The sequence below is a fragment of the Pyrenophora tritici-repentis genome, chromosome 1, assembly GCF_003171515.1.
Source record: "Pyrenophora tritici-repentis strain M4 chromosome 1, whole genome shotgun sequence".
Lineage (NCBI taxonomy): Eukaryota > Fungi > Ascomycota > Dothideomycetes > Pleosporales > Pleosporaceae > Pyrenophora > Pyrenophora tritici-repentis.
The window spans coordinates 9337302-9360455 of NC_089390.1; the positions used below are offsets into that span (position 1 = coordinate 9337302).

Consider the following 23154-nt stretch of genomic DNA (forward strand, 5'->3'; position numbering starts at 1 on the left):
AAAGGAACGCAGAGAATATAAATCGTAAATCAGTACTCAGGGTATCAGCTCTTTGTTCTCCAAGGACAATAGCGAAATGCCAGATTTGTCTACATATTGCGTGCTGGCCTGGCTGGCAGGCAGAACAAAGAAACCTAGTGGGTGAGCGAAGCAACACAGCACCCACAATCATAGCAAGTGTACATGCATGCAGCCTGTTCAATGAAGAAATATATATTTACAGCATGACTGATGTCTATTGATGAACCTTTGATGACAACCAAGTACAAAATGAATCGTCTGAATGCCGTAGTGAATACCTAAATCTGAAGCAGACCAGAAGACTTCATAATTACGTTGTAATGGGTTTAGCTTGCACTTGGGTAGAATCATACGGGAGTCTCGAACAAAGAGGACTTTGATTGTGAATGAGCATATCTATTATGCGCACTATTGAATGCGTATCTTCTATCGTCTTACTCGTTGCAATGTCATGACAGCATGAAAGAAAGTTGCCGTACTGTCGGCATATGCCGAGAGACATGGTCTCGATGTTGGTCTGTCTATTCGGCGCGACATTGTCCGCTGCATCTGTCCATCGGACAGGTATGCACAGCGCTGCACGCGCCTGCCCTTTCATCTGGTAAATTCTGGCGGCGTCTCAGTGCCTTGTCTTCCGCGACACGCCTTGCGACTTGTATGTCGCGCTAACTAATCCCGACCCCTTGTGCGATCGCAAAGGCGGCTTTGCTCGAAGTGGGTTTCCTGCTTGTATCCTAAGGCTCCAGTCTCATAGTTCACATTGTGGCATGTTTCTGCGTGTACTTGTCCACCATGTCGTACACAGCTGTGTTGTTGATGTAGCAGTGCTGATCAGACGTACGGCATTCCAAACTGGCCTCCATCTCTGGTACCATGTTCGATCGCATGGTGCGTATGATGTTGGCAGCATCGATGCATGACGAACTGTTGTAGTAGGAAGCTGGGTCTGCAGTGTAGGTATAGTCGCTTGTATAAGCCCAAGCGTTGTTATAAGGGCGCTCATAGGGGTAGTCATAGTGGGAATCCTCCGACTTGATCTCAGCGACTGACGGAGACATGGGCGTGGTGTAGAAGGCTGTAGGGTAGGATACTGGTGGTGGAGTGCTCACATTTGAGTACATAGACCCGGGGCTTGGCGTGTCGTTGCAACTGAAGGAGGTTGGGCGGGGCTGTGGGACGTCGATAGGCGTGACTGAGGGGATATGTCGAGGCATGGAAGCCGCCCTGATGTGTGAAGTCATGGGGGAGCTCGTCGAGGAAACCATGTTGGTGGTGGCGATCCTGCGTTCAAGCATGGCATTCAGTCTTGGTCCGGCAGTGATGTGGTCGTAGTGCCGATCTGATGCGCCCCCTAGTGCAGCGACGACTTCCGACTCGGACACTCCTCTTTCATGGAGCAACGCTCTGAGCTTCTTGTTTTCCTCCAGAACTTTCCTGGCTGCACTCTGGATCTCCGAGGAGGCTTCAATGCCGATCTGTTCGTAGCTCCGCAACTTTGCCTCGAGCTCTTGCAGGTATTCCTTGCGTCGAGCACGTGAGCGGCCTGGTCAAGGGTTGTCAGTGATGGTGCAGAGACTAGAGAATGGAGGTTCCTGGCTTTATGCTTGGAATGGCATCGCAGACTGAACTGAGGCTGCGAAAGACACGAGGTGTCCCCGCTCTCCGGCGTCCATCACGTTGTACAAGCGAGGGGGGGGGGCGATCAACCGGAGATCTAAGCGTTGCATGTGAACAAAGGGTTGTACTCACGTTGGTTGTCTCGAATGCGAGCAAGGTTTTGAGCCTTTTGCTACGACTGGTCAGCAGTGTTTGTTGGTAGATGGAGCGATATATCATACAGAAACTCTGATGTCAGTCATGATGATAGGCTTAGGCACGAAGCAGAGGTGATGACCGAAACTGGGCAATGTGAAGATTGGATGAGCCGGTGTTTAGTTGCTTGATCATTCTGGGTAGAAGATGCTCGAGCACGATGGCATCACCTCGTCTTAAACCAGATGGATGTGCCATAGGCGCAAGAGACAGTGCGAGTGCCCAAAGCGCACTGCAGGCCTCATCCTAGCGACTCGGCGTTTGCAGGAGTGTAGGGGTGCATGCGAGAATATGCCTCGCCGCCCGTCCAGGGCTGCGGCGTGGGAGGGGCAGAGACGGGTCCAGAGGCTGGAATGTTAGACGGGGATAGTTTCGTAACATTACAAAGGCACGGGTCATGATGGTTCTTTGTCACCGAGCCTAGGCCGCATGCATCGTAGGCGTGCAGGGACCACTAGCGTGACGTTAGCGCCGGCTTCATGACTCAAAGTGCTTCTTTCAGCCTCAGCCTCCGAGATTGGCAAAAGAAAGAGTTTGTCGCAGTCACGACACCACATTGCACTATCGCCATCGTCCAGCGTCGCCAGCATCGCCCATCATCGCCGTCAGCAACTGGCGTCATCCACCCATCACTTCCTATCAAGGACACGAACTCGCTATCGGCGCGCTCCGGACATCTGGAGAAACCTCGTGTCATTCGACAGGGATTCTAATAAGCATTCGCAACATGGCTATTGGCCCACGCATAACGGCACCATACACCGGACCCTTCAATCCCACGCGCTTTGTAACGTCCTGGATCCTCCCACCAGCCGTCCTTTTCGGTATACGCGCGCTATTGGCGCTCTACGCCTTCACGACTCTATTCACCATCTTTGGATGGAACGGGGCCCATGGCAGGTCCGCCGAATCCCAGCATTCCTTCTCCTTCTTCACTGTCTTGACATATTGGGGGCTTGCGTTTTACTATGCCTTCTCTGCTGCGCATACTGGTAGCTACTGGCTTACTGGAGAACCCTTCTTGGCACGCTGGCCAAAGGCGCTTCAGATTGCGCATAGCATGTTTTACTCCACCATTGTAGTATATCCGTGGTTGGTCACCAGTAAGTTGCGACATAACGTAGTGTATATGTTTGAATACACAATTGCATTTCGTTTCATAAAATTATGAACTGACACAAACCAGTCGTGTACTGGGGACTTCTGGCGAGTCGTTTCCCTACAACCTTTGCCTTGTGGTCAAACACTTCCCAGCATGCCCTCAACTCTGCATATGCCTTTTTTGAAATACTATTCCCCCGCACGGAGCGGCTGCCTTGGTTGAATCTGATTCCAGTCATCCTCCTTTTGGCCCTCTATCTTGGTCTGGCCTACCTCACACACGCAACTCAGGGATTCTATGTGTACCCCTTCCTCGATCTTCAAACACACTCGTCTGGTGTCGTGGCAGGATACATTCTTGGTATCTTGGTCGCCGCCATTATCATCTTTCTCATCGTCAGGTACCTCATCGCGTTACGCGTATGGGTCACCGAGACGAAGCTGGGCAAGAAGGGCAAGTTCTCCACACACACCAAGAACAGTACGGAAATAGATGGATTTCCATTGCAGAGCACACCAAAGTAACCGGCACATTCGATTGCGCCACCCTTGTACGCCGGCAATCCGGCCGGTAATATTTGTTCCTTTCATTACAGTTCCAACACGCTTGCCTGTATGACGCTTGCCTGTATGTACAATAACCTGCTAAATTCTCCGCATTTCTGGTCATCTTCAATCGTCATCGCGCATGCTCTATTTCTTGACACTGTCAGCCTCTACTCTTTAGTCTCTATATTGGCGAGGCTACCCACAGCCTAGGTCAAGCCCGTGTACTTCTAAGCGCGGGTCTTACCTGCCCCAGTGCTTTGCTTCTTCCTGTTCATTGCATACCGCTCGGGTAACTTAATGTAATATGAATTCGTCACCGAAGCCGGCCTGGCGCCGGGTACTGATTAGGCTTGAACCCTTGGGGGAAGCGAGCTTGGTCTGAGCAATCGGCCCGTCGCGTACGTATAACACACGATACATCTGGGACTGATAATGCCATCCCACATCCAGCCTCTTCGGTAGTCATGCTGAAGAAATGCTTTTGTTCAGGCTCTTGCACATTCCCACGTCGCCTTAGCTGTGGCTCTGATGTGGGATGCGTGGCTATCCTGCATGAGACCATTGGCGAGAGTCGGTCGCCACGAAGACAGCAGTACCCCACAATGTGCCCTGGCGTTGATCACACGTTACGTTTGATGCCCACCCATGGGTGTTGTGAGGGGTCGCAACGCTCGCCGAGCATTGATACAGTCGGCGGTTCATAGCCAATGGGTCGGCACACGTGAGCAACGCACAGCCAATCGATCGGGCCAGTGTCATTCAACCAACTACCAAGGCACACGTGAGATTTGGCAAAGATGAGACAAATATTCAATCAGGAATTAGGGTCGAGGGGTCGACGGCAGCTACGTATCACGGCAACGCATGGCGCCGCCGTCAGCCGCCGCGGAAATGGACGTAGAAGGCCATGTCGAGCTTCCAGAAGCATTCTGCTTCTAGCGTACCCCATGATGGGCGCGTTGGATGCACCGCGTATTTCGCCTAAACCCTCTGATGATTGGCTGCGCTTTTCTTAGACCAGGAAAATTTTGTTCTTAGTCGTATCTAAAAGCTTCGCACAATCTGCTTCCAGGGCAGGCTGACCGGGGTGCTATCTGCCGCGTCATATTCGTCTAAGGCAATATCGCTCGTGACAGCCACACGGTTCCTGCATACGAATCATGCCCAGTAATCCTGCAGGAAATTGTTTTAGGGAGTGTTGGGCATCCACTGCCTCCAAGGCCAGACGGCACTTACTAGAGAATAGTCTCTCGCATACTGTACATGTCACAGTGGCTTATCTTAGACTAGCCAGCAAGCGTTTGGTCGAGGACTGTGTATATGTAAGTTTGAAACACGTTCGCGTAGACCAAGTTGACGTTAATCCTGGGCATGTCAGTTTACAGTACGTTGGGGGTTTCAAGACCCCATGGGCTAGTAGTCAAGCCCTGAGATATAGCATGGTTGCTTTTCCATTTTAGTAGTTGAGCTCCGCGGATCACAACAAGGACAAGTTGGCAGGGCATTCAGTATTGGTTGCCTAAGTTTGACCAAGCTGCCGCATCCATGGCTGTCTGGGCGTATCGTTGACGCAGCAGTAGGTATACTCGGCTCTGTACAAATCCACAAGGCCCTTCTCTGCACCTCCAAGCACACATTGTACACGCCAGCGCTAACTACGGCAAAACCTAGAAGACATTCGCTCCGGATCCGACAAGCGGTGTAACTACGGTGCATGTCGGGTCCGCCCGGAGTTCTTTCATTGCGCTAGAAGCTTACTACCACACCGCGCACTTGCATAGACCCGGTTTTCCTCACCTCGCCAACCCTATGGAGACGGATTGGCACTTAGTTCCCTTGCGCAGGCTGTTGGATGCGCTGATCAGCTCCAAGCGCGGGAAGCAGGTCTCTTTCCTTGCGCTATACTTCCCTGTCTCACGTTCGGTCTGGGATGACACTACGGCGCAACGGCAAGTCGTTCAGGCTCTGCGTTGATCATCGATGGCTTGCAGTTCACCAGGATCGTGTTTCACAATCCTAAGACGGCAAGTCCGCGAATGCTTTGAACACGTGCGGAATGTTTGACGAAGTACCAAGGTGCTTACCACTGTCAAGTCCGCCTCGATTGGTTTGCTCGCTCCAGTGCAGACGGATGAATCTCCATGACTCTTCACGTACCGCAGCTTCCCGACGCCAGATATTACGATAGTCGTACCCCCAGCTCGATCCGCATACACTCGCCCGGTCGTCATGTTATCGCCAACCCCGCAATTAGCTAACGCAGCCACGTTGCGTTTGAAAGGGTTCAGGAATCCCCAGTATTTAGCGCATTCTAGGTCTACCTTCCGTTCCGTAAATTCTACCGCTACCGAGTGCAGTCGAGCGATCTTGTCACCAAATATGGATCCTACTAAGCCTCACTTTGCGACATTATGCGAACGCGGAAAATCATTTGCCGTTGAGAAATTGGGCGCCAATTGTGCAATCACAAACATGGGCAGGCATGATTCTTCACCGTTGAACCCTTCACCAATATGCCGTCTATTAGGACCTTCAAACTCCCGAGCAAACCTTAAGAACCCTTGTATCCAGACACCCATGTTCAAGCACGTTGCTATTGTCGCATTGACAGTGGCGTGAGCAACATCTGGGCCAACCAGCAGCGACGTAAACATGAACGAGCGTCCATGCGTACAGCGCGCTTGGGCAGACATACTGCAACTTGCATCTCCATGCTGCGCTCCGTTCAAAAGCTGGCTCGTTCTTGCACCACGACCAGAATGTGTGTCCTGCGTCCTGCAGAAGTGATACATGATACATGAGAAGTTTTGGGCCGCTAACGTAAGTACGTCAAATACTAGGCTGCATGAACAGGGCCGAGTCAGTAGCCTTCACCGATGAATGAGACCTGATTGCGGTGAGTGGTGCGTAACCGGAGCCTGGGTCGGGGTGAAGGTTCGACCGAGATGCTAAACGCTGAGATTGCCGCAATCGTTACGCATGGTCTTTCCTGGTGACGATCCGTAAACGACATGTAAACGACTAGTGAAACAGACTACACTGCAGCCGAGTGAATCGCGGCTGTCATGGGAGCAACGGCGCACTTGTCACTGTCAGCTAGAGCCGACACTGCAGAAACACGATCAAGATACGAAGCCGCTGCGAACTTCTGTTGAATTAAACCAAGGCCTTACCAAACTGCTGCAAACACATTTTGATATCTGAACAATGTACGCCACACGAATTTTTCAAGCGAAATCAGCGTACCAAACCAAAAGTCGCTCAAATAGGCAAATGTGCCGAGGTAAGTCTGTAGAGTAAACCTCCAGCTTGAAGTCTCGTCATCGAAGCATAACCAGCCTCACAAAGAAACTTAAAAAACGCCAAAACCAGCCATGATCGAAGTAATTTACGTTGTCCGGCATGCAGTACGTATGAAGCTCAACCTCCGTCTGTACACCCACCCATGTGCTGCACATTACTCCACCCGCTGCGCCCACAAGAGAATCCGGGGAAGGCTCTTCCGTATTCCGCAGCTACTTTACGAACCACCCATCTGTCTCATACTATGTTTAACCCATCTTCACCGGACCTATCCTAGTTTCTCCATGTAAATTGCATGAAAGTACCAATCTTCGAGCCGCGCCTTCACATGCTCCCGTTCCCGCTTCCCCTCCCGCCACATGCAAATCTCCACCACTTACCACACATTCATCACAATACCATGCAATCTAACCGCTCATGTGCGCCATCTAGTTCCGCGCCAACTGGTCGGTCGATCCTCAAACAGGCGTGTACACGGCTTCAATGAAGACACCGACTGGCATACCCACTGACCCACCGCTGACATCCCACGGCGTGGATCAGAGCAAGGAATTGGCCGAGTATCTGAGCCATGTTGAGCCGGCTGTGGATCGCATCTACTCGAGTCCGTTCTACCGCTGCCTCCAGACGATAAAGCCGTTTAGCGACCAGCTATTTGAGCAGGGCAAGGCAAACGGGCTGATCAGGATCGATCGTGGGATCGGGTATGTTTGGCCAGTGACATGTGAAATAAGGGGGTGAGCAAATTTGTGCTGATATGACCAACACACAATAGCGAATTCTTCGGCCGCGCCCATTTTACCCATCCTACACCACCCCATCTCGAACTCTTGACTCCGCACTTTCAGAATCTGGATCTGGAGTATGAGTCTGTTCATCTGCCTGCGTCGAAAGGAGAGATGATTGTCGAACTCCATGAGCGTGTGAGGAAGGCACTGGACCATATCGTTGCCACCCTCGACAAGGACCCGGAGCAGCCGAAGAGCGTTCTGCTGTGCTCGCATGCCGCCACTATCATAGCAGCCGGTCGTGTGCTAACGGGACAGATGCCACAGAACCCTGATGAAGAGGACTTCCACTGTTACACGGCGGGGCTATCCAAGTTTGTTAGGCGTTCGGCGGATCCCGAAAAGGGTGTGGCGGGCAACTGGGAGTGTGTGCTAAACTCTGAGACTTCTTATCTTTCGGGAGGCGCCGAGAGAGGATGGTGAGTGCAAATTTCCTTTGCTGTTATGTGGTCATTGCACGGGCGTTGGTGTGATCCCGCGTGGCGTGGTGTGCAGGTTCTTCCCGCATGAGGAAGGACTGTACAAACTCGGGGCCTACTACGTACTGTGGATGCAGTACTATGTCGGAGCTCCTTTGTATCCATTTGGTGGGATACGTCATACCTCACAATACCGAATCCCACTCCACCCTTGCCGACTTGCGAGGAACGCATACCATCCGGGAGTCATGTGACTAACGAGTGGACCATTCAGGCATTTCAACGGCGAAGAGAGTTTCGTGGATTTCTCAGACACTGGCATGAAGGGCGAGGGCGAAAACGAGTCGAAGCTCTGAGTGTTGCATGGGAGCGCTGATGTGAGGATACACGGTCGTCGATGAAGGCATACACATAGATGCAACGAATATATCACGAACAACAACCCCAAAGATCACGGCCCAAATAACTCCCAAAAAAGCATGTGAAAATCCCCATAAGCCCATCACACCACTCCGTCGCAGTCGCAAACCACACATCCGTGCGTCCGCCCTAACCCACGCCATCCATCGCATCCCCGCACGCACATCCCGTTCGCATCATAATACTCCACCTTGGGCCCCAAACCTGAGTCTGGTAACATCGGATCGTATTAATCTGGGGGCTTAATGTATTGCGCAAAGCCCGCGCCGTTGAGTGTTTCGCCTTGAAATGAACCGGGAACGTGTGGTGCGCGCGGGATGTTTTGAACCCAGAGTTGAGTTCGCCGCGCCCGCCCGGGATAAAGGAAAAGTAAGGATCATGATATATACTTAAGATATGATGATCGCCCGCCCATGTGGCGACTAGGGATGCGTGCGGGGTGCGTGCGGCGAGGTTTAAACCGGGTATTTGGGTTGTTTTTCAGCCTTGTGGTGGTGATGGGTGTGTTGGATAGGATTCGGGATGGGTGGGGGGAAAGGGTGCATGTGAGGCCTGGGTGAGAGGGAAGGGGGGATGTGGTGTTTGCGTGCGAGAGAAAAGGGGCTGGCGATGGCGAGAAGGGCAAGAGATGGAAGGGTCTGATGAGGGCGGGAGTAGGAAGGAAGGTGAAGGTGAAGGTGGTTGCTACTACTGCTTGGGTCGGACGACCACCACCTGATCGCGTCGCGCGCCCCTCTACGACTTGATCCAACAATCTACGCATCTCGAAATTCCTACAACGATTCTGAAATTCTCTCTGTTGCGCCTATACGTCGCGATATCCTTGTCCGAAAAAGTGCGAAGCCCCTCAAGGCCTCCTCGCAGTAAACTACCACCTGCGCCTCACAGCAGCCCTCCCCATCACCACCTCCACACCCTGCCCATTTATACACCTCGCACCATCCCTCCCATCCCAAAATGCCCCACTACGAAATCCACAACAGCTACCGCGTCCCAACCTACAACAAGCGCAAACTCGCCGCAGACCTAACATCCCTCCACACCCGCCTCTTCGGCACCCCCAAAGAATTCGTAACCGTAACCTTCCACCGCACAACCGACTGGCGCATGAACCTGCAAATCCGCGCGCGCGAAACATTCTCAAACACGCAATTCATCTCTGTCGGCGGCCAAAAAGCTTGGACAAACACTATCATCTGCCACGCGACAGCCGGCGCCGAGTATAACAGGGCGAAGCTGAGGCAGCTTGTTATAGGGATTGCGGTGGCGTGGAATTGGTACAGCAGGCCGTGGATTGTGGAACATTGGAGGGAGGATGAGTGGACGGATGTGAAGGGAATTATGGGGCCGGTGAAGGATCGGAAGGCGTTGCATGAGGTTTTTGTTATGAGTGATGTGGCGGCTCATGTTGTTCCGAGTGGAGCTTGGGAGGATGTGGGGCAGGTGTGGGAGTAGGTGTTGTGACGAGGTGTTTGTACGGGGATTGTGGTGGTGTGGTGATGGGAAGGAGGGTGCTTGCGTTTGGCTCTGACTTTGTAGCTGTATCTCCTTGAATCCATCCTATCTCTCGAATAATCACCCTGGGGAGTGTGTAGCCAATTCAATTGGTCTTTTTGCTTTCCTGTTCCGTTGCCATTTCTACATCGTCATCGTCATCCGCATGCATGCTCTCTGCAAATTCAATCCACTCGCTTATGCCTCTGACAAATATATCCCTATTCCCATCTACATCCCCTCCATGACCCCATACGACTACCTCATCGAACTCGCCTACTTGTTCCGCAATCTTGACCTCTACAGGCATGCTCTCCTCAGGCTCAGCATCATCGCCTTCCTCACCCTCGTCATGCGAAGGCTGTGCTTGCGCCCGTTGTTGTGGTAATTGCTTATCGGTGATGTTTAGGACGGCGCCGGTGTAGTTTTCAGGAAGCGGAATCGACTTTCCGTAGAGGTGACGTCCACGAAAGTAGGCGTGCTGTGTGCCTTTCTCGTCGGTGGTTGGCTTCCAATATTGTTGAGTGGAGTTTATAGGGCCATTGTGGTTTATGCGGACGGGGAGAAGGTTGGGAGTGGCTTTTTGCGGTTTCGAGGGTTGGATGGACAACATGGTGGTTGCTGAGCGCTTGTAGACAGCGTGGTGTTGAGCTGGGAATTCTTTTGGTGGACAGCGGATTTGTTGGTCGGGGAGATGTCGTATTCGTCACGTGCGACACAGATTCACAGATTGACTGCTCTTTGCGACACGTTACAAATCGGGCAAGTTGTTGCTAGAGGTGAATTCCAGTGCACGCGTCGACGCGCCGTAGCGTGTCCCCACGTGCGCACGGGCCCCTCCGCCCTTCCTGTTGGGGATGCTCGAAAGCTCACGATGACGACAGGTTGGCAGTGACTGCACAACAGCAAGCGCTTAAAGCCAACCTGTACCCCGGTTTCCCTCCCTCATCACCATTCTTCGCCCTACTTGCTATTGTTGCTATAGTGTCCACACGACGGAACTCCGTAGCTGGAAACGAGCACCTCCGCTGCCGACAAATGACCGATCACATTCCATCACATTGTAGCTTGCGGCAACGGCGCAAAAGGCACCCAAAAGTCGATATGGACGCCATCTAGATTCACAATCGCGAAGCTTGCAAGGCTATGTCGTATAGGCCGAGCCAGGATGCCTGGAACACAATAGTTGTGCCCTTGCATAACTTACCCCTCACCAAAGCATGCGGAGGATAATATTGTGGACCCTGGAATGCGGCTCTGCGTCACCCACCATACTTCACGTCTCAGACAAGTGGCGAAGTGTTTGGGATGCCAGAAACGGGCATTGATACGACCACCCAAGAGCGGGCACGCTTTGTGCGGCATCCACGAGTGCCGACTCGCGAGCATTGTATGGACAGTTTACCACGGCTCGCGATGTTTAGGCGGATCGACGGCGTCATAGATCACTCAATATGGCAAAGTTTAATCGCTGCTGCTGCACCTCGGACAGAATGCAACACCCGTGGCTTTGAGACGGCGCAACTAGGTGCACCGCATCGGTCTTCGGCAAGTCGGGGCAATGTGATGGCAATCTAGCTGGACTTTTGAAATAAACTCCGGTGCCATGTGTCATGGCCTTTGTTCATTTGTCTCGCTGGTTTTGCTTCTGGACGCGTTCATGATACCTCACCCACCTTGCTTTTTATCAATTGATGCGCTAACTGCTCTCTACGACCAGCTGGCATTCCCGAAGCTTCTTCTGCATTGATCAGTTTCCGAGCCATTGCGACACGAAATCACTTTATCCCGCCTCCACAATCACTTCTGTGTGTAACTCAGCAACCTAGCTTCCCCCAGAGAGCTTTATTTCAGCTTTGCGACAATTCCTGGATTCTCACGGGAGATTCTTCGCAAATATGGCAATTTACAGCCCAGTTACCGGAGCTGTAGGCTCAATACTCAGCGCAGCTACATCACAAGCTTGGGCACCCCTCGTATCATTATGCAAGAATGGCACACTTTCGCAATTCCAAAACTTGAAGCATGGAAAGCTCGTGCTGTTCGAGGGCGGCTCGAGTAAAGCTTCCGCTGCATTTGGGTCTGACAAGGAAGGCCTCCCAATTGCCTTTCTAGACGTTCGCGATGAGAAGTTTTGGGTGCGATTGGCGCTTTTCGCCGATATGGTATGTCTGAACTTGTGCTTACAACAGTCAATTGCAATCGCTGACTGAACGCAGGGTTTCGCAGAGAGCTACATGCTAGGAGAGTTCACAACGCCAGATCTGACCAAGTTCTTCGAGGTGAGCACTTACAATTGAGGGGACAAGATTACAAGCTCACAATACCAGCTCTTCATTCTAAACCGCAATTACCTCTCCAACGGCTCAACCTTCACATCCGCAATCTCCTCAGGCCTCGCGGGCCTAGTACGAGGCAGCAACAACCTCAAGAACGCACGCCTCAACATCCAAGCACATTACGACATCTCCAACGAAATGTTCGCCGCCTTCCTCTCCAAAGACATGACCTACTCGTGTCCGGTATGGCTACCAAAATCCCACCCCGACTCGGCGAGCGAAACCCTCTACGACGCCCAAATGCGAAAGCTCGACCGCTTCATCGACAACACACACATCAAAGGCACAGATCACGTGCTAGAAATCGGCACAGGATGGGGCAGTTTCGCCATGCGCGCCGTCCAAAGAACCGGGTGCCGAGTAACCTCGCTCACACTCTCGATTGAGCAAAAAGAACTAGCCGAAGAGCGCATACGCGCCGCCGGCATGTCCTCTCAAATCTCCGTCCTTCTTTGCGACTACCGCAGCCTCGCCGTCCCCTCGGATGGCCCCTTTGACAAGGTCGTCTCGATCGAAATGCTCGAAGCAGTCGGCAAAGAATACCTAGTCACCTACTTCAAATGCATAGACCGACTGCTTAAGAAAGACGGTGGAATCGCCTGCTTCCAATGCATCACCATGCCCGACGCGCGCTACGAAGCCTACGCCAAATCCGACGATTTCATCCGCCGCTACATTTTCCCCGGCGGCCATTTACCAGCCGTCTCCGAACTCGTTGCTGCTATTCAAACCGCCACCGGTGGCGCCCTCGTCGTCGATGGCATCGAGAATATTGGCCCTCACTATGCGAAGGCGCTACGGCTTTGGCGCCAGGAGTTTCTGGATAAGTGGGCGGATGTTATTAAACCGCAGCTTATCAAGGAGAAGGCGGGTGAGGGCATGGATGATGAGGGCGCCGAAGTGTTTAAGCGCAAGTGGGATTACTACTTTAGATATAGTGAGGCGGGGTTTTCGACAAAGACGTTGGGGGATGTTATTTTGACGGTGGGGAGGGAGGGCGCTATGCAGATGATGGAGGAAGTGCCGTTGTAGGGTTGTGTGTGACAGGATTTGTGTTCTGTCGTTTTGTTATGTGGCATGAAGTGAAGTGGATCATGGAATTGGGCTATTTGTAACAATACCCCTCTTCCATGTCGTAGTCAGTTCCGTAATTCCGTAGTCATAGTATAGTATAGTGCAGCCCGGTTGAACATACCATGATCCTTTGACTCATCGTTATGTTGCATAACGATGATCCGAAACGATCATGGTATGTTCAACCGGGTTGTGCATTACAGTACTATAACGTAACATTATTCTTTAGTTGGTAACTACGTTGTTTCTGGTTTTCAAATCTTGTTTGTTTGGGTATTATGGTATTATGACATTAAGTTATACAAGTGTATACTTATAAGATAACGAACAAGTTTCACGCGTGCTTTGAACAAAGGAAAATATTGGGTATCTGTCTGTGCTGGCTGTGTCTGTCGCGGAGAAATCAAATCAAACGAAACGGAAAAAATGCAGTCCCTGACACTTCATCACTGCCCTGTCAGCCTGTCTGTCACCCATAACTCAAATCAAACGAAACGGAAAACTCCACTTTCTCTCCTTCCTCCTTTTTTTCTTTCCCTTTTCACTGCCAGTCTGTCACCGAAACAAACACCCACCTACTCGCCCCTAATCCAATTCACCTACTCGCCCTCCCGCCCCCACTCAGCCACCACTCCTCCCCTCTCGCTCACAGCCCAATACCCCCTGACACCTCCACTCAACCAGACCCAGACCCATACCCCTCTTCAAAACCCGGCATCTCCATTTGATATTCCCTGGCCAGCTCCAGCACATCAATCCAAGCATCCTCGACAGGTGGTGACACAGGCGGTGACATTGGCAACTCTGCCGAAGTCAAGTATGCCGAAGCCGGATCTAACATGTCCCAAGACTCTGTTCTAGTGGGTGGCTGTGAAGGCGGTGGTTGATACGCTTTGTATACCGAAAGTGGGGCTGGTGTGAGTGGCGGTGTTGTAGGCTCTGGTGATACGACGAGAGATCTCATTAGGTCTGCTACGTTTGGTGTTGGTGTAGGTGCTGGTGTGGACGAGGGCGTGGAGAAGATTTGGGAGTAGCGGCTTGCATTTGTTCCGGGGAGGGGGAGTGGTGCTGTTGATGTTGATGTATCGCCATTTCTCGTGCTTTCTGTAGTAGTCGTGGCTGAAGCGGAAGGTAAAGTACTAAACCTAATCTTCAAACTCGCAGGCAACTCCACGGAACCAGATGCCGCATGTTTGTAACATGGAACGTGAGATGGTGGGGAGTGCGAGAGGGGTGGTGTGGTGGCTGTTTTTATGGCGTCGTCGATGTTCGCGGAGAGTTCGGCGAGGATGGTGGAGGAGTTTTGGCGGGGGAGGCGTCGAGGGCTTTTGGTGGGGAGTTCGGATATGGTTGTTGGGGTGGAGTTTGCTGTTGTTTTTGTTGTGCTTGGAGGAAGGGGGAAGCCGTGTGCGGTTGTGAGGTTTGCCGCTGTTTTGGGGGTGGTGGGAGGGAGTGGAAAGCCGTGCGTGGTGGGGGTGGAAGCGGAGGGCGCCCAAAGGCCTTGGGAACCGACGAGTTGGAGGCCGGAGCCGGAGTCTTTTCGCTTGGGGTCGGGTTTGGGTTGAAATGGGTTGGCGGCTGTGAGTTGTGTGCTTGGTGTAGGGTTTCCAGAGGTCTGTGGCCGGCTTTGATGCGCGTGTCGTGGTTGGAGTGGTGGCGGGTTGTTTGTGATAGGAATGTTCTGTATTGGTGGCTGTTGGAATACTTGTCCGCTGCATAGTCTTTGTTGTGCTTCTTGTATATGTTGTTGTCGCTGGCTGTATGAGAGTGGTATAGCAGGAACTTGTGGTGGCGAGATAAGAGATGCAAGGTATCCAGGGTGACCGACGGAAGAGGACCGCATGGCTTGATTAGCTTGAGGGCTCATACCAGGTCCATATTGGCTGGACCTTCCATTTGCCATGGCTTGTGGCGCAAAGTGCTGGAGGTTGTTCGACGAAACTGGCTCTTCTTGTTTGTGCTGCATACTTATAGATCGAGGGCTATTTCCGGGCTGACCTTCTCTTCCCAGAGTACTTGCTCGCCGGTATCGGTTACGAGAATCTTGAGTTGAGCTTGTAACGTTTGAGGGCATCACGGGGACTATGCCAGGCCCAAGAGGCTCGGAGCTGTGGTATGTGGCGTGTTTCTTGGATGGCAAGGCCTTCTGAGCGTGTGAAGAGTTCACAAGACCAGTTGGAGGTCCATTATGGGAATCGACTCGCGGTCTCGGTAAGTCTGGCTGTCCTGCTGGAGGAATCTGTGCGACAAGTGGCGGCGGTTCTTGCGCTCGAAGTATCTGATAGCACCTGCGCTGATCCCCAAAAGATAGTCGATTGAAGAATGGCGAGCGTAAGAATGTGTTGAGTATCAAGTTCGCGTCTAGTTGACTGCGGACCGATTGGACTTGCTCTCCATAGTGTTGACACAAGAAAAGAATATCCTTCCGTGGTTCCCAGGCCAAGTCGGCGGCCGTGCAGTACTCTAACATTGACTTCATAAGATAAAGCATGTTAAGTCCCTTGTATGTCTTCAAAATACCATCGGACCTGAGGCTCAATAGTGTGATATTATTCGCGAGTGTACCGCTCCGTGGGGTTCCGTAAGAGCCTATGTGTGATGAGAAAGACAACCTTGCCCGTTACTCGGGAAAGACGTACCAGAGGGTATCAAATAAACCTCGACAGTTCCAGGACTTGTACATCCCGTGTCTAGATATGCCGGACCCGTCTGAACTAGTAGTTTTGTCGGAATTAAAGAGTTCATGCCGTCAGGAATATGAACGCTATTGCGGTTAGTCGACGTTCATTGCGAGGAAGAGCTCTGGCGTACCGTCGATCTGCCTGAAGTTTTGCTCTGATGCGATCCAAGTCCTTGTCTTCATAGGCGATATGTAGACCCGATATCTCGCGCTGATGTCCTAAACAAAGCATTTCTAGGCCTGCCAAGATGGCATAGCTAAGCTTTTTACTTTCAAAAAGTTGACGAATGCGGGTAGCGGCTGCTATCGTGTTTGCCAAAGGCAGCATTTTGGTCTCTTGTTGTTGCTGTCTCCTGTGTTTGCTTGGTTCTTCAACGTTATGGTATGCCATCCTGTCAGCTGTTGCGCGTGGAAAAGTTAAGAGCCCGATGATGGAACGGATAATTAAATGAAAGACGAGAATGGGTCAGCAAGGCACGAAGAGCCGGGTGATGTTGGAGTTCGTATAAGACTACTGCTGAAAGGCTATTCAAAGGTCAGAGGATCTCCCGGCAGGGTCATAGGGCCTTTGGCATCCAGTCACGGTTTTGGCATCCGGCGGATGGACCCTGTATAAGCGACAATCATACCGTAACGCTGAGCGGGAGTCCCACATCCCGTATTCTAAGATACCCTCTAAGCATTGCTGATGTCATGAAACTCTATTGGCTCAATACGGGGACGTGTGAGCTGACAGGACAGCTTGGGGAGGCTGAGCTGGATAGCTGAAAGGCCGGTCTTGAATATGAAGCATATCTCCTGCCCATTCGACGTTGGTAGTTGGTTTGCATTAGCATTGATTTTGACAGTTCCGACAAGCGTCAAAGTGCGCCAGCCGCACCGGCCGTTGCATTCCGAGTTGTGATGGAGGCTGAGCGGGCTATATTTAGCATCGGGCAGATCGGCCAATCGGGGCTGAGCAACGGGTGCGGATCGCCCGAGTAAGGAAGAGCCTTGAACACCAGACCAGATGTTGACGCAAATGGAGCCAGCCCATGTTAGAGCGGATTGTTGTTGTACCCTATATATAGTTGTTTTGAGTCCAGGTACCATCACTGCTGGAGTGAGGAGCCTGGGTTGGGAAATTTGTTCATGCATCACAAAAGTTCCGGTGGTGCAAGCTAGGGTAGAGAGCTAACATTGTGATTGACTTTCTGCATGTTGATCTCGTACGGTTGTTAATCCCGGAACAATCAGCAATACTGCAGACAGGAGATCCGACTCGAAAGAGGCAGTACGAAAAAGAGCAATGGACACGAGGGTTGCCCCTTTGAATTGAGGTCTAGGTACGTGCGATACGGCTTTGAAATTCCCCAGGTTCCTGTCGTATTCGTGAGACGCGGGCTGTCGCTTAGAAGATGCGAAAGTGAATTGCACGGTTAGATGCCGCCGCCTGTCACTTTAGTCAGCACATGGGGTCGGGCAAAGGGTAGCCACGTTGCGCTAGGTACGCGATATGGTCTTGTAGTTGCACCTAGGTGACATGAAATACTTGACAATGTAGGTGAGCACCAAACACGCGTATCTAGCGAATACAGTGCCTGTGCACTAGTATGTCAAGTTATTTATGTCACCCGGGTGATGGGGCGTTGTAGTTGGAGGGTCCTTGTACTAAGCCCAACGGCTTGAACATGATGGGGAAACGTACCCGACCTATCAACCGTAACTGCGTAGTCACCCGCAGGTCGTACCTGCTGCTTCTCGGCAAGTGTCTTTGACCTGATAGTGAAGTAGCCAGTACCTAGTGCTGCTATAGAGAACAGAGTCATGTTTCGGGTGCTGTGTACAGTGTTGATGTCAGCCAAGTGCATAGCTAGAACGGGAGCTCTCAGTCACTTGGGTCATTGCGCGACTTACGTGAGAAGCCTGGAGTATGGCATTGTGTTGGGCTGAAGCTTTGTTTGGGGTTTGGAGTTTGGTTGGGCTAGAGTGATTAGATTGTAGAGAAGATGAGATGAGATGAGATGAGAGAGAAAAGGTCTACGAGAAGCTGGGGAAAGTGTTGAGGAAGACAGCGATCCCAAGCTCCGATCGTGTGATGCACTTCCCCTCTGGAGAGGTGACGCGCCTTCCCCGGATCATCGTCCTAATCCCTGCTTAGCCAAAACTCCCGAGCTAGTGTCCAATGGGAGCGCGTTAACGCCGGTTCATCACCGCCCGGCAGAAAAAGTTCCGCAGCTTCCAATTCGTTTCCGCGCCGCAGCACGCCCGCCATCTACGAAGCATCAAAACCCTACAATGCCTCTTCCGAAGCGACAAACTATACCAGTGAAAGGCGCAAAGTCTAGCGCTCCTGCTAGTGAGTTGCGCAATTGTATACTCCATAGGCGACCAGCTCGCTAACATATCCTAGGCGACTCGCGATTCGCAAATTTCGAAACTGATCCCAAATTTCGTCTGCCCTCCAAGAAGCACACCAAGACCAAACTCGATCCTCGATTTTCGCGGTTAAAAAGCGATCCAGACTTCTACAACAAGGCCACAGTCGACAAGTATGGCCGCAAGATCTCCAAAGAGGCAGGCAAGAAGGCCATTGAGAGGTTGTACGAGGTAGACAGCGATGAGGACCAGGAACAAGATGACGAAGCAGAGTTGGAGCGTCCTTCGGGGAAGAAGCGCGACAAGGCTGTGTTGAAGGAGATGAAGCGGGTGGAACAACAGGGCTTTGATCCCATCAGAGACGGTGGACTCGAGTCATCATCGGACGAAAGCTCCAGCGATGAAGAGGACGGAGCCGAACTTGAAGATCAGACTGAACTTGCGGGCGACGACAACGAAGTACCCACAGGCGATATTTCTGCGCGCCTGGCTGCCGTGAACATGGATTGGGACAACATACGAGCAACAGACATCTTGGCCGTGGCAAACTCGTTTGTGCCGGCAGATGGGAGAATCCTGAACGTCGTCATATACCCGAGCGAGTTTGGAATGGAGCGTCTACAGCGGGAAGAGATCGAAGGACCGCCTAGGGAAATTTTCGCATCGACGGCCAACAAAGACAAGAACAACATGAGCACCATGGACGACGAGTCCAATTCTGAAAACGACGACGAGGACCAAACAAAGGCCGACTTGCAAGGGGATGATACTGGCGAAGAATTCGACTCGACCAAGTTGCGAGCCTACCAGCTCGACCGACTGCGATACTACTATGCCGTCATCACATGCTCCTCAGCAAACGTCGCCAAGTCCATCTATGACAATCTCGACGGTCGCGAGTACCTCACCAGCGCGAACTTCTTCGACCTACGATTTGTTCCTGACGGCACGACCTTTGACCAAGATCCCCACGACGAATGCGCAAAGCTACCCGACGGTTACAAGCCGAATGAGTTCTCCACAGACGCGCTCACCCACTCAAAGGTCAAGCTGACCTGGGACGCCGACGATGCGACGCGAAAGGAAGTCCAGAAGCGCGCATTCTCACGCAAGGAGATAGATGAGAACGAGCTGCAGGCATATCTAGGCTCGGACAATTCTTCCTCCGAAGACGAGGAGGAGGCAGCGAAGAAAGACAAGGCAGCAAGTCTCCGTGCAGCTCTAGGACTAGAGTCTTCCGGAAAATCCTCCAAGACAAAGAAGAAATCATCCGCGAAACGAGACCGCGACTTTCCCAAGCCGGATAGTGAGATGCAAATCACCTTTACCGGAGGCCTATCCAACGAAGCTGGCAATGGTGATGTGTTTGAGAATGAGATACCCCTCCAAGAGACAACAATGGAGCGATATATCCGAAAGGAAAGAGAAAGGAAGGCGAGGCGTAAGGAGAGATGGCAGGCGAAGAAGGCAGGCCGAGACCCCGATGCGCCCGCTGTGCAAGAGGCAGAAGCATCAGCAGATGCAAACGACGACGATGACCCATTCAACGACCCATTCTTCGCCTCAGACCCCGAAGAAGCCGCCAAAGCCTCCAAGCCCGAGTCAAAGAAATCCAAAAAAGCAAAGAAAAAGGCCGAGCAAGACCAACAAGACCAAGCCGCCGCCGCCGAACGCGCAAACCTCGAACTCCTAATGGCCGACGAAGACGACTCCAAACTCCGCCACTTCAACATGAACGAGATCGTGAAATCAGAAAAAGCCAAGAAGAAGGGCAAGAAGGCAAAGAAGAGTGCAACAATCATCGATGACGACTTCAAGGTCGACACGAGTGATCCGCGTTTCGCTAAGTTGTATGAAAGTCATGAGTTTGCTATTGATCCGACGAATCCGAGGTTCAAGGAAACCGCCGCTATGAAGGCGCTGCTTGAAGAGGGACGTAAGAAGAGGAAGCAGGGGAAGGAGGGTGAGGAAGTTGAGGTGGAGAGGGAGACGAAGAAGAGTAAGAAGGATGTTGGCGAGGGGGAGGATGATGTTAGGAAGTTGGCGAAGAAGATAAAGGCGAAGAGTAGGGGGCTGTGAGGACTGGGGGTGTGTTTGATACCCGGGATGTGGATTTAGAGTTGTCGGGATAGGTAGCATCGCGTGTTATGCTGTAGTGCCTGTAAAATGTAGTGTTCAATCGATGTGCTGTTGAACAGTTTCGGTAGTGGTTCTTTCCCCTTACGGTCCTTCCTGAAGGCCTACAACGTTGGTGATCCACTTATGCATGCTAGTCCCATGCGCCTGCACACCTCACCTGGGCACACAACCCACTCATCTAATCTTCTTGTTGTCCTAGTCTCTCCTACACAGCTTACCTACCTATATCCTTCAGCGCCCTGAGAATTTCGACGATGCCTGATCAGGGCATATACGACAAAATTTAATCTCAGTCTTACCTGCTAAACATTATTTTGACCACTATACCACCGTGGACTCTGGATAATTTATGGCACTACCATGGGTTGCATTTGACAGCATCGCCTCACTGGATGGAGATTGCGCCAACGGAGCAGAACCAGACATCGCGGGCATCGGTGTACGCTTAGGAAACTGCATGACTCAATTATCCAGCTAACAAGAATTCTTAGGTCGTTCTATCCTTCCTTATCGCCAGCTTTATGACAACTTTCGCCTCGATCCTCGCCATGCTCCTTGACCAAGCCTTTGATTCAAAAGGCCACTTCAACCCTCGCGCACCGCTCACATACCTCCGCGAGCACTTTGTTGAAAACCAATGGAAGAAACACTACGCCTGGCGTCCGTTCCTCGATCCTCTCATCATCGGCTTTGGAGACCAGCAGCTTGTGACTGGCTATGCTGTTTTGCTGACTGGATGGATCAAAGTCTCTTTACTTTCCGACTTCCATCCTCGCTATTCAAGTAGGCTGACACAAGGTTGCAGGTCGCGCAAGCAACATTCCGCGTCCGATCCGCACGTTTTGTCCTCATCCTCTATATCTGCGCGTTATCATCCTCATCTCACCTTGCCGCGCTTATTACACTCCGCAAATACTTCCGCAAATACAGATTCATAGCCAAAATCCGGATTGGCCTCGTTATACTCTTCGCGGTTTTCTTGCTTGCCAGCATGTTGGCGACAATCATCATGCCACCGGTACTCATCACAGACGATGAGGGTGAGGGTACGGGGCCGGGGAGTCATTTTCAAAAATATGTCTTTCTGACACTGCTACTGCTCATATTCATTGGGGTTTCCACGGCGCTGGTATGCATCTTGCATGATCCTAATGACCGCCGACGAGGCTCTCCTTCTTCACTGCCATCCTCGTCTTCCAGGGGATACCGCATACGACATCTCATCCGCAGTGTCACATATCCCGAGAAAGCAGACAACGGAATTAGCAGATTGTACTTGTATCCGGCTAAGCTTGCACGGCGACTTATATGTCTTCTTTTTCTCACTCCCAGCGTTGCCTTCGTTGTGCAAAATCTACTTGCAAATATATCCGCTGTATTGGTGCTTACGCAGAAGTTTGTAAAACCTAAGGATGAGAAGAGGTTCTGCGGGATGCAGAGCAAGGAGGAGAATGTATGGGGGTTTGGACAAATGTTGAGTGTGGTTATGCTGCTGTTGCCGATCCTGACGGCGGCACAGACGTATCTTGAGGCGAGGCACGAGATTCTTGAGAGTTAAAGTATAATTTTCCGTGTGAATGATGCTATGAACGTTGAGTTGAAAATCAGTGCATTGTATTGTAGTAGAGGGATAGTCTCAATAGTTAGAAGAGAGGCTGCCGACCCGCAATCGGTAGAGAATAGAGAGAAAGAAGGTATCCAAACAATAAACGGTGGTATTACGAATAGTATATAATTGTCTGTTGAGCTCCTCTACGCGTAGTTATCCTAAAATACTCAACCTTGCGCTGATTACCTGACACCGAACACATAACAAGTTACTACACCACAGTATCAAAATAGACAGTACGAGCTAAAACTACACTGCAGCAAACTGTCAAGTACGCTGAGATGCCCTTTGCGAACATCAAGCGTGTATGCCTAGAAGAAGCACGACTGGACTGACTACCAACTGGATCTTGAAATAAATGAGATTCGCAACCCTTGCTTCTCCTGCAAGACCAACCCCACTCCTACAGCTTCGCCTTTGCCTTCACCTCCCCCCTCTCTTTCAACCACCTCCCCGCAAACTCAATCGCTGCCTCATACCCATACACCCCCAAGCCACATATCACCGCCTCCGCCCTATCGCTCAAAAAGCTCCTATGCCTAAATTCTTCCCTCTTATGCACATTACTAATATGCACCTCCACAAACGGTATCTCCACACCCGCCAGCGCATCTCGTAGCGCTACGCTCGTGTGTGTAAAGGCACCTGGGTTGATGACGATGAAGTCTACGTTACCGCGTGCAGCGTGTATGCGATCGATGAGGGCGCCTTCGTGGTTTGATTGGAAGTCGAGGAGCGTGAGGGGGAGGGCGAGGGATTTGCATTTTTGGATGAGGGTCGTGAGGAGGCTAGAGAGGGTGGTGGAGCCGTAGATTCTGGGTTCGCGGGTGCCGAGGAGGTTAAGATTTGGGCCGTTTAAGAGGAGAATGGATGGTGGCATTGTTGGTGGTGAGCAGGACAAAGTTACGTTGGGTTTAGGTTCGAGTAAGATATGTGAGATTTGGATTTGATTGATTGTTCTTGTTGTTTTCTAGGGCTTTGCGAATAGTCAAATTTTGTTTATTTGATTGATGTAGCCATCTGCTTAGCAACTACTAGTACATTGTTA

At 51.6% G+C, this 23154-nt stretch overlaps 12 protein-coding genes across 12 annotated transcripts; 7 read left to right on the forward strand and 5 right to left on the reverse strand.

The window, feature by feature from the left end:
• Positions 1-776: 776 nt before the first annotated feature.
• Positions 777-1880, reverse strand: PtrM4_036070 (BRLZ domain containing protein; the record flags this gene model as incomplete). The annotated part of the gene is made up of 3 exons (XM_001939412.1): positions 777-1564; positions 1771-1810; positions 1860-1880. 3 exons carry the CDS (start codon positions 1878-1880, stop codon positions 777-779), a joined length of 849 nt encoding a protein of 282 aa, XP_001939447.1.
• A 680-nt stretch (positions 1881-2560) lies between these two features.
• On the forward strand, positions 2561-3459 carry PtrM4_036080 (Far-17a-AIG1 domain containing protein; the record flags this gene model as incomplete). The annotated part of the gene is made up of 2 exons (XM_001939413.1): positions 2561-2936; positions 3020-3459. 2 exons carry the CDS (start codon positions 2561-2563, stop codon positions 3457-3459), a joined length of 816 nt encoding a protein of 271 aa, XP_001939448.1.
• A 3398-nt stretch (positions 3460-6857) lies between these two features.
• PtrM4_036090 (phosphoglycerate mutase family protein) lies at positions 6858-7527 on the forward strand (the record flags this gene model as incomplete). The annotated part of the gene is made up of 2 exons (XM_001939414.2): positions 6858-6890; positions 7219-7527. The coding sequence occupies 2 exons, from the start codon at positions 6858-6860 to the stop codon at positions 7525-7527; spliced, it is 342 nt and encodes a 113-aa protein (XP_001939449.2).
• Positions 7528-7685: 158 nt separating this feature from the next.
• On the forward strand, positions 7686-8349 carry PtrM4_036100 (uncharacterized protein; the record flags this gene model as incomplete). Its single annotated transcript, XM_066104140.1, has 2 exons — positions 7686-7993; positions 8268-8349. The coding sequence occupies 2 exons, from the start codon at positions 7686-7688 to the stop codon at positions 8347-8349; spliced, it is 390 nt and encodes a 129-aa protein (XP_065966342.1).
• A 1021-nt stretch (positions 8350-9370) lies between these two features.
• PtrM4_036110 (Atrophin-1 domain containing protein) lies at positions 9371-9868 on the forward strand (the record flags this gene model as incomplete). Its single annotated transcript, XM_001939415.1, has 1 exon — positions 9371-9868. The coding sequence occupies one exon, from the start codon at positions 9371-9373 to the stop codon at positions 9866-9868; it is 498 nt and encodes a 165-aa protein (XP_001939450.1).
• Positions 9869-10013: 145 nt separating this feature from the next.
• On the reverse strand, positions 10014-10520 carry PtrM4_036120 (RNase-H2-suC domain containing protein; the record flags this gene model as incomplete). The annotated part of the gene is made up of 1 exon (XM_001939416.1): positions 10014-10520. One exon carries the CDS (start codon positions 10518-10520, stop codon positions 10014-10016), a length of 507 nt encoding a protein of 168 aa, XP_001939451.1.
• A 1285-nt stretch (positions 10521-11805) lies between these two features.
• On the forward strand, positions 11806-13278 carry PtrM4_036130 (Cfa, Cyclopropane fatty acid synthase and related methyltransferase; the record flags this gene model as incomplete). Its single annotated transcript, XM_066104141.1, has 3 exons — positions 11806-12072; positions 12127-12189; positions 12238-13278. The coding sequence occupies 3 exons, from the start codon at positions 11806-11808 to the stop codon at positions 13276-13278; spliced, it is 1371 nt and encodes a 456-aa protein (XP_065966343.1).
• A 718-nt stretch (positions 13279-13996) lies between these two features.
• PtrM4_036140 (Periplasmic protein TonB) lies at positions 13997-16391 on the reverse strand (the record flags this gene model as incomplete). The annotated part of the gene is made up of 3 exons (XM_001939418.1): positions 13997-15909; positions 15960-16084; positions 16132-16391. 3 exons carry the CDS (start codon positions 16389-16391, stop codon positions 13997-13999), a joined length of 2298 nt encoding a protein of 765 aa, XP_001939453.1.
• A 1027-nt stretch (positions 16392-17418) lies between these two features.
• On the reverse strand, positions 17419-17919 carry PtrM4_036150 (uncharacterized protein; the record flags this gene model as incomplete). The annotated part of the gene is made up of 3 exons (XM_001939419.2): positions 17419-17432; positions 17688-17818; positions 17897-17919. 3 exons carry the CDS (start codon positions 17917-17919, stop codon positions 17419-17421), a joined length of 168 nt encoding a protein of 55 aa, XP_001939454.1.
• A 358-nt stretch (positions 17920-18277) lies between these two features.
• On the forward strand, positions 18278-20437 carry PtrM4_036160 (NUC153 multi-domain protein; the record flags this gene model as incomplete). The annotated part of the gene is made up of 2 exons (XM_001939420.1): positions 18278-18338; positions 18393-20437. 2 exons carry the CDS (start codon positions 18278-18280, stop codon positions 20435-20437), a joined length of 2106 nt encoding a protein of 701 aa, XP_001939455.1.
• Positions 20438-20846: 409 nt separating this feature from the next.
• On the forward strand, positions 20847-22055 carry PtrM4_036170 (uncharacterized protein; the record flags this gene model as incomplete). The annotated part of the gene is made up of 3 exons (XM_001939421.1): positions 20847-20936; positions 20989-21243; positions 21303-22055. 3 exons carry the CDS (start codon positions 20847-20849, stop codon positions 22053-22055), a joined length of 1098 nt encoding a protein of 365 aa, XP_001939456.1.
• A 584-nt stretch (positions 22056-22639) lies between these two features.
• PtrM4_036180 (uncharacterized protein) lies at positions 22640-22986 on the reverse strand (the record flags this gene model as incomplete). Its single annotated transcript, XM_066104142.1, has 2 exons — positions 22640-22645; positions 22684-22986. 2 exons carry the CDS (start codon positions 22984-22986, stop codon positions 22640-22642), a joined length of 309 nt encoding a protein of 102 aa, XP_065966344.1.
• Between the last annotated feature and the right edge of the window lie 168 nt (positions 22987-23154).